The 9,807-nt window shown below is 38.5% G+C and overlaps 1 protein-coding gene across 2 annotated transcripts; it reads right to left on the bottom strand.

The window, feature by feature from the left end:
• Positions 1–778: 778 nt before the first annotated feature.
• Znf770 (zinc finger protein 770) lies at positions 779–9,020 on the bottom strand. 2 transcript variants are annotated; one of them, XM_021154960.2, is made up of 2 exons: positions 8,935–9,020; positions 779–5,108 (listed from the first exon to the last, which is right to left on the bottom strand). In XM_021154960.2, the coding sequence occupies exon 2, from the start codon at positions 5,065–5,067 to the stop codon at positions 2,950–2,952; it is 2,118 nt and encodes a 705-aa protein (XP_021010619.1). In that variant the 5' UTR covers positions 5,068–5,108; positions 8,935–9,020; the 3' UTR covers positions 779–2,949. The 2 variants fall into 2 exon arrangements, with proteins under 2 accessions (XP_021010619.1, XP_029330393.1); XM_029474533.2 differs by lacking the exon at positions 8,935–9,020 and adding an exon at positions 8,787–8,925.
• Between the last annotated feature and the right edge of the window lie 787 nt (positions 9,021–9,807).

Genomic DNA, 9,807 nt, shown 5'->3' with positions numbered 1-9,807 from the left:
TCTTCCTGCAGCTTCTAAAGGTAGACATGATTCAACATCATAAAACAGATCCTGCAAGTATTTCTAACAAAGTATTCTTGTAAGATCCCTTTACTTCAAAGCCTAAAGCCTGTTGATCTGCCCTAAAGGATCTTTCATTCTGATGTGCTGTTTTACATAACACATAATAGAATCTACATTTTCCTGCATTAATTTTAGGCCCCCCCACCCAACAACTGTTAAGGAAATAGAAAGGAATAAAGCCTGACTCAGCTGTTTCTTTGAGGAGAGTGAATATGTATCTAATTTAAGCTAACACTGGACAGACAAGGCAGATGCAGGAAGAATCGTGGTATTATACTGAAAAAGGCAATTCTATTAGTACAAAGTCAAAGAGAAGTGTAGAGTCATATGACAAAGTCAAAGAACAGGTAGATCATAGGACAAGCAATGGAATACCATTCTTTCAGAAGTGATAAAGAGAGATCACAAATAATAGATATGAGGCTGGAGAGATGGTGGAGGAGCTAAGACCACACTACCGGAAATCCAGCTCCAGAGGGCCTAATGCCCTGTCCTGTCCTCCATGTTTACCTGCACTCACAGGCACAAACCCACATACAGATATATACACAACTAAGAAGAAATCTTTGAGTAATGAACTGTATGTCTAGATAGGCATGTAAGCTCAGTGTATAAAGTGCTTGGCACTGGTAGCTTATTCAAATATTATGTGATTTTCTTGTCCTTTAAAAAAATGCAAACTGTGTAATTTGAAACTTTATTCTGCAATGTGAGACTTTCAAGAATGTTAACCATCATCTACTTTCCATTAACATATAATATATATATTAAATCAGACACTGTTGCAGCATGAAACATGGATAGTAAATTGTCCTAACTTAGCTAATCAAAACCTGGAATCACCAAACAAAATCTCTAGTTCTCTTAAAAGATATTTATAAAGTTTATTTAAAAAAAATCAAAATAATTGACTCAGTAAGTACAGTTCTAGCATGCAGCAAACCATCATTTAACATGTTTATCTTAACATAAATTCTTATTTTATTTCCACTCCTACAATTCCCATAAGAAGCTTGCAATGGTAATAAAGGTAAGTTTTTTTGTTACAGGTACTTCAAATAGCACTACAATACATCTCTTGACAAAATTTTTACAATATTTCAACTTTCAATATGAAACAGCTTCAAAAGGCATGAGCCAAAAAAAAAAAAAAAGTATCTTATCATTCAGGCAAAGACTCATGGTCATACAAGCACAACATTCAGAACTTTCCCTGTTTAGGTGGGAAAGAAACACATCAGGCATTTCTTTTCAAATAAAATTATATAAATTACTTAAAGAAATGCCCAAATCCACAATTTCACACACTAAGTAACTCTTGAACTTTTACTCTTGGAAAACATGAACGATTTGCTTTTAACCAACAGACACATCCTTTAAGAGTTCTGTGCAAAGTCAGTTCTGTGAGCCACAACTTGTTTGTGCAGGAAACACACACCTCAAGTCTTAAAGAAACAGAAGCTATTCCTTGGAGCATGCGGCTCTCCTCTTTAGACAGATTCTCTACTTCAGAATAGGCACATTTATTTATCATCTGGATTATTTTACTCATACCATCACATTTTATCTGTGTAAATTATATCCAAGTTTCTTAAGGCTCACTTGGGCTGAAAGCTTTCCTCCTTCCTTCCCCTCACAAAGTACAGCTCTTACACCATGATCAAAACTTACAATTACTCCATTGCCCATACTGCCAACAGAGGGCTTTTCACTATATTTAAGCATGTGAAATATCCACCTGTTTCTTTTCACCTTAGAAACAACAGTTAACCTTTTTATTGCGAGAATATGTTAGTCAAAGATTTTACAAACTGCCACAAATGTGAAGGACTCGTGACTAGGTCATTTCTTTCATATTAGGATTAAATGAAATATTTTTGTCAAGTCATGACAATACGGTTTAGAAACAAATACTGCCTTGAGCTCCCTAAGCACCATATTCCTATATAGGGACAACATTTTTACTAACTGAAGGAACAACAAAGGTCAAAAAAAAATACTGTAACATTAGTGTCTTTCACAGAAGAGTGAAGTCTGAAACTACATAGCTATTGCCATTTGATTGAATTTAGCATAAGAGATTTAAGTCTTATGGCCAAAGAGTTGTTAAAGCAAAATCTTGCCCCTGGCCACTGCTGTCTGCTGTCAACCACTAATAAGCAAACAGGTGCACTGCATTTAACTAAAAAGATACAACTGCAGACATAGATGAAAGATTCATGGCCCTTGGAAAGCACCATGCAAATGTAAACATTAGTGGATGGTAAACACACATGGGTACAACCCAGCTTCTTGCTACTTTAAAATTCCTTAGGGAAAATAGTAGCCTAGATTGGGATGGGGGGGTGGTGGTAAAACTTTTGTCTTAGAAGGTAAAATCACCAGTCTCAAAAAAGGGGGGGGGGGGAGGGGAGAAACCACTATGGAAAAGTAAAAATGCTATAATTTCTCCAACCTATTTCCGTATCTATTACTCTTTTAATTTGTAAGAAAACCGTTTTGCAATAAAATGTGCGCTTCCATGTAGAAGAAAATAGGGCAGGGTGGTTAGATGCAGCTGAATGGCAATTCTGGCCTCCTTCTGGGAGATACGCATAAAACCAAAGACACACAAGGTCTTGAGTAATTCAACACATGAGGCCAAATTGGACATGATGGATCCCTAGCTTTTCATACAACCAGAGTTATATGCTGACAACCTTAGAGTCCTATGGATGGCATCAGGCCATGCTATTCCTTCTCAAGTCATTCAACTGTGTCTAAAACACCGATTTTATTTATCTTACTCCTGATTATGCATGACAAGCAATTGCCTATGAAGTCACCTAATGTAGGCCTTTGGCAAAAATGCCATATGGGGTATTATATCACATTAGTGGTTTTCCGTTACACAGTTGAATCTAGAACCACTTTCTCTTGAGGTCGCTCCTTAAAGTGAGTGAGCTGATGTCTCTTCCAATGAGGTGCTTGTCTAAATGTTTTGCCACAGACTGAGCACTCAAATGGCTTCTGCCCTGCATGAATTAAATAGTGTCTTTCTAGTTTGGACGGAGATCGGAAATGTTTACAACAAACACTGCACTGGTAAAGGAGTCCGTCACTTCTTTCAGGACGGCCTAAGTAACTGTAACAATGATGGCTCTGCTCTGACTCCACCAGTGCATTGGCAAGGTAAGACTGCCTGCTCCTACAGTGGGAACCAAGAAGAAAATCCTCTGGTTCTACCTTGACTTCAATTTCTGATACCTGACTGGACTCTGAACTTTCACAGCTTTGGGAACCAAGCCCCTCACACTGTTGGGAGGCATTGTAGCTAACATCATCACTTGGATGGATGAAAAGTTGGTTCACATTTCCAAAGTCTACTTGCCAAAAAGAACTATAAGGAATCTTTTCAATATGAGTTAGTTTATGCCTTTTTAAGTGAGCTGACTGTCTGAAAGATTTTCCACAAACATTACAGTCGAAAGGTCTCTGTCCAGTATGAATTAAATAGTGCCTTTGTAGCTTAGAAATAGAAGGAAACACTTTGTCACATTTATCACAGGGACACATCTTATGTCCAGTATTTACATTTTCACTTGAATCTGAAAAACCACACTGAAGCATGTCACAGTTATTAAAGTATTCCTCACCTGACGAACCATAGATTGACAAGTCTTTATTATTGACTGAACCATCCATAGATAATATGCTTCCCGTTGTAAGGATGCCTTGCAAACTCTTACCCGTATTTTGGCTCTGGAATTGCTTTTGCCAAGAAAATGGCAAAGCCAGTGTTTTCTTCTTTTTTTTGCTAACTGTCTTGTATGAACCATGTCTGCTAAGAGAACCCACAAATGTTCTCTGAGTTTGTTCTATGTTCGGCTTACCAGAAGAATGTTCGCAATTTTTCAAGTAGTTGCTTTTAAATGTTCTTTTCTCTGATTGAAGGTTATCTGATTTTTTACCCCCAGCACGTTTAAGTTTAGCCAAGAGCTTTTTAACAATGGTCTTATAGTTACAGCCTCTTTTGAGTCTGCTTGGACCTCTGCCACCTCTGGCAGGAAGACACTTGTGTCCATTGAGAATCTGCTCTGACTCAAAACATTCTTCACACTCCGAACACTGAAAAGGGACAATATAAATTGAGTGGACATCAAGAGGATTATTCTCCTCAGAGTCACCCATATCACCACTTTCAAAAGCATCCTGCTTTGCATTTAATTTATTAGGTAGGGGACATGATTCAGGACTTTTTACTTTTAAAGGAAGATTCTGAAAAGTCTTATTCCTAGTGTGGATTTGTTTATGCTTCAGAAGTTTGCTTTGAATCTTAAATCCTTTTTGACAAAAACAACATTGAAAAGGTCTTTCTTCTGAATGTGTGAGTTGGTGGATTTTTAAGTGGGTTGACTGTCGGAAAGATTTACTGCACAGGACACATTTAAAAGGCCTCTGCCCGGTGTGAATAAGTGAGTGCCTATCAAGTTTTGATTGTGATGGAAACATTTTGCCACAGATCGTACACGCGTGAATATTCTTTCTTCTCTTCGTGGTGCTGTATGTGGCATCAGGCTTAGAGCATGGGTGTAGTGCCCGTCTCTCATCTGCAGTAAAAGTATTACACATTCCATATACCGGCTTCTCTTGCTTGGTCTCAAGCAGTCTTCTGACTTTAACATCATTATGGTAGGATTCATTGTGAAGCTGTTGATGCTTCACAAATGTCTTCAGATTTTTAAAGTGGCGTTGGCAAATATTACAACTAAAAGGCAGATTGTGAGTTAACTGGTGCCTCTCCAGATGAACGAGTTGTCTAAAGTTTTTATGGCACACATCACATTCAAATGGCTTTTGACCGGTATGAATGAGATAATGCCTAGCTAATTTTGATGGTGTTTCAAAGTGCTTGAAGCAGATATTGCAAATATATGGCCTGTTCCTAGGTAGTTTGTTGGCTACACATTGCTGAATCTTCAGCATTTTAAAGTTGTTTTCAGCCATCACATTCCTCAGTGGCATATCCTGATGAGTTCCATGGCATTCTTAAGTTCCACAGAGTTCTAAAAATTAAACAAACAAAAACAACGAAGTATTAATTTTAAGATTTGTATAAAAGCAAGTAATTTCCTTAGGCTAAAGATTAAAAGTATGGGAGAATTTGTACTTTTCTTGTGTTTTCAAGTACTATAACAACCATCTTAGATGAATTCTTTAGAATCATAGAACTAATTTTAGACAGATTTAAGTCTTAAAAATATCTAAAATTCAACATGTTTTTAAAGTACTTTTTTACTTGATAAGCTAGACTGAAAAATGACCAAACTTTTAACATTCAATAACCCTTTCAGTTCCAACTTTCTTCATTATTAGATATGCCAATAAGTTGCTTTGTCATTATAAAAACAAAAAACAAAAAACCCTGTTATTGTGGTGCACCTCTAAAGCTACCCATCATAAGTTAAACACAAGAAAGACCATGAATTTGAGGTCAATATGGGCTATTCAGCAATTTCAGGCCAGGCTCAGGCTAGTGAGACTCCTGCCCTAACAATAAATAAATATTTGTAAATTGATTATAAAAAGGTAAAAATATAAAATACTAAGAACAAGACATTACCATTGAATTACAGCAATACTGCAGACATGCTCTGACCATAAACCGTTTCATTTAATTAGATTTAGATGGTTGACACAACATTAAAACTATTCTCAATGGGCTTGATGGCACATGCCTTTGAACTCAGCAGTTGGCAGGCAGAGGCAAGTAGATCTCTGTGCGTTCAAGTCTATCCTGCTTTACAGAGTTCCAAGACAGCCACAGCTATAAAATGAGATCCTGTCTCCAAAAACAAACAAACTAACAAACAAACAAAAAACAAAAAAATAAAAACCCACAAAGCACTCTCCTTCTCTCTCCTCAAATATTTAAGATCAACAAGGAGAATATTCCCAGAAGACCTGAGTTTTAATCCTAGATTTTTTTTTTTTCCTGTATAGTTCGTGTGTCAGGAAGAAAGGGGAATTTGAGATTCTTTAAACTGGGAGCAATGCTGTACACATGAATGGCAATAACGTATGTGCACATGTCAGGAAATCCTGAAGCAACACAGAAATAGGAGAGGCCAAATTTTGATTCTTTAAACTGGGAGCAATGCTGTACACATGAATGGCAATAACGTATGTGCACATGTCAGGAAATCCTGAAGCAACACAGAAATAGGAGAGGCCAAATTTTATGTTGTGACTCTTATCTCTGTATTAATATTTTAGGTTCCTTAGACAGACACACAAAATGTAGTTCTTTTCTCCCTTCTGCTTTGTTGAAGACTTCCTGACAAAAACAAGTACAAAAGAACGAGGCTGACATCCTGCACACTCACATGTGTATTTATGAACAAAGAACAGACTGTTGAATGTGGTTCCTTTGTCAGGCAATATTCAAAATAGGTCATTCTGGTCTAAGATGTACTCATTACTTGTATCTTTGAGACAAACTAAAACTTAGCAAACATTTCACAATTCTCATGATCACCCAGAAAAGACAAGGTTCTTCTCCATTACTATTTTACTAGCCTTAAATAAGCCAGCAATTAAAATAAAAACCAAACTAACCGAAGCTACGCCTCTTCTTTCATTCTTGTATACGGAATGTCTAACTATACAAGAAACTAAGACTTCTTTTGTCTACCACCTTGGCAAACAGTCAACCTATACGGTTATTATCTCTCCTAGGCGACACTTTAAACACAAAACCAAATACACGCATTGTGCATCTGAATAGAAACAAATACAATTTGAGAGACTATTTTGTACTAGTTGCTTTTAACAGTGTTTTCCGACATACAGGTCCATCCTCATTATTAGCTGTAAAGTCAACTCAATGGATCAGTCAGGTCAATTGGTTTAATAGATAATGAAGTACCAGAATATATATACCATGTAGTAAGGGCCCCCAGGCAAGAGCTCTAAGGAACACAAGAGAGTCCTGTTTTCTTCCCATTGGTTCAATTATTTTAAAATATGCATGCAAAATTATCTTATTAGTAGTCAAATGAAAAAATTCATTTACATAATGAAATAAAACAATTAGACCATAAAACACTCTACTAATTTATAAAATATATCATATAACCCAGCAACAAACACCTGTTGGGGTTATGGGTATTTCTATTTCTCTCAGCTTTGAAAAACAAAACAAAGCAACAAAACCCAAACAACAACAACAACAACAACAAAAAACCTAAAAATGAAACATGCAAACTTGTTGGCAAAGAGTTAAGCGCTAGGAGGATTAAAATGATCATAAACCCAGCAGACTGCAAAGAATTCAGAAATGTATTTAATTCTTGTCAGGCAATTCATCGAATTCCTGCTGAGCCACAACTGTCAAGATGGTCGTCAATCAGGACAAGGAGCCAAGCTTAAATCATCAAACTTCCTTCACTTGTTGCAACAGTGTTCTCTTAAACAGACAGACACCGAGTGTTAATGGATAAAGTGCACAAGAGGAAAGCTTCTAACAAAGGGCTTTCCCTTTTTCCTATGGGCTAATGTGCCAGGAGAGGGTTGGTGAAGGACTAAAGGGAGAAAAAAACCTCTGTACTGCACTGACTCCATACTAAGTATGCAATGGGAAGGCAGCTCCTCCCCAGGAAGCTGGTGGGCAAAACCTTGTAACTGCCAAAGGTCAAACTATAGGGTTTGAGTGTGGAGAACTCAAGAACTTCTCCAATCTTTTTGTATACTTCTCCTTTCACTTACTACAGAATACCACCCTCTCTCAAAAAACAAAAAGTCTCGCACTAAAACGACACAAGGCCACTATATGATTATAAATAACAGGCACTGGCTACCTCTAGCTCCTGTACTCAAAAGGGTCTGTGGTCAAGTAGCTATCACTAGTATTAGGATTGGATACGCCTGTCACTTGCTTTGGGAAAGCACTTACTGCGAGCCCTACCTTGTCAGAATCATTTGTGGCAAGTGGTGATCTCACTTCCTATTTATAAGTAAAAGGTCAGGGATTTCCACACTCCAAGCACAATGCCCCCTGTGGACTTAGAGGTTTAAATCCCATTCACCTGATTTTCTTTTCTTTCTATTGGATTTTTAAACTTTTTAAAAACTACACAAAAGCTAATTTTCACGTTAAAGTGAAACATTACAAACCAATGGATGTGCCTCAATGACTCTATCCAGACATTATCATGATAGGAGCTCACACAACCTTAAGCCAAGTAACTATAAAAACTGACATCGATAAAATCCAATGTTGTTTCAAGGTTGAAAGTAGCATTGTCTTTGCAAATATCTCTTTAAAAGAAAATCACAAAATACAAAATAAATTACAAGAAAGAAATAAAACACCGTAGAGAAACGTAGAGTTCCAACTGGAGAATTATCTATGGTAACATTTACAACAGTTTTCGCCTCTTTCTATTTTTTTTTTTTTTTTTGTCCATGGCCCATTCTCTTGGCCTTGAACCATCCATCCATCACCTTTCCCTAGACGGAAGCTACGTGTTTAGCCTCATCTGCTGTGCAAGTAAGGAGTCTGCAGGGGTCGAGCGGAGTTCAGGGACTGTGATTATCCTATGCCTAGAAAAGAAGGGCAAGGGTGAAAGCTCCACTAACTGCAGCCAGAAGATGGGGTGCAGTGGAAGAGCTGAGTGAAAGATGGAAAATAAGTGATTCGACCCCAGGAGATGGGGCGTGGGGCTCAGCTCTTTTGAGTTTACCGCTCTGACGAAGCACATGCAAGGAGCCGAGGTCGTGGCACCCAGTTCAGATCCCCAGGAACCTCGGCGGGACTTGAGCAGGCCTGACCCTCTCCGGGATTCGTTCCACCTCGCACGCAGGCTTCTGGGGTCCTCCACACTCACTCACCCGGAGCTGGCAAACGCCGGGCAGGGACGCATCTCAGAGCCTGGGTTTCGCCAAGACCGCAGGCAGGCTCACGTCCGCAGGGTCGGCGCGGCGACTGGCTGAGTGCGCAGGCGCGGCGTTCAGGCGCGCTCTGAATGTGGTCCGTCCGGAAACATCCTCTCACGATCTTTGGGCCCGTGCTTGCTTTTTATCCACCCAGTGCTGCTATTTCCAAGGAGAGAAAAAGGAAGACTCTAAATGGGTGCATGTACTTTCTACCCTACTGTTACCGACCCTTCATTGTGGAAGTCCCAGAAAGGACTGTAAAACGCCAGCTCTTATTGGAATCCATGATTAGAGTTCAAAGCCCACTCATAATTTTTTTGTAAGCTCGGGGCTGTTGGTAAAACTCTCAGTATTAGGTACATTCTAGATCATGACTGTTCTCAGCATTTCATATTTCTGTAAATACGGCCAAGAGGTGAAGGCATACAGAATCAACTTCCCTCAGGGGCCCTATCCATTGTCTTGCCAAGGGCTGGTCTTGCTGATTTCACTAGTTCTATGTATTTTGGACATTTACAATATAGAAAACTCTTTGCCCAGCATTTTGGGTCTTCTTTGATGATTTATGTAAGATGTCTTTGGACAACATGCATGTAAAATACTCGACATTATACCAAATACAAAAGCTTTGTGAAATGATAGAACCCTTACTAGGGTCCAGGAATAGCCACACAAACGACTCAGACATCAATCTCAGTAAGATTTATTGAATACACACTCCAAATACAAATCTGTGATGGGGGCAAGCGTCAGAACCAGTTTTTCTATGGAATAGGTGCATTTGCAGCATTTACAACATTTGCAACATATAGACTATCTAGACAAAGC

This window comes from Mus caroli, unplaced genomic scaffold (assembly GCF_978045245.1).
Source record: "Mus caroli unplaced genomic scaffold, Mus_caroli_1 scaffold_2, whole genome shotgun sequence".
Lineage (NCBI taxonomy): Eukaryota > Metazoa > Chordata > Mammalia > Rodentia > Muridae > Mus > Mus caroli.
Note: the sequence above shows the minus strand (reverse complement) of the source record. Positions and strands in the feature narration are given on the sequence as shown.

What these genes read in the sequence shown, in the direction of transcription:
- Znf770 (XM_021154960.2), bottom strand. Translation starts at nt 5,067, where the DNA reads ATGCCACTGAGGAATGTGATGGCTGAAAACAACTTTAAAATGCTGAAG.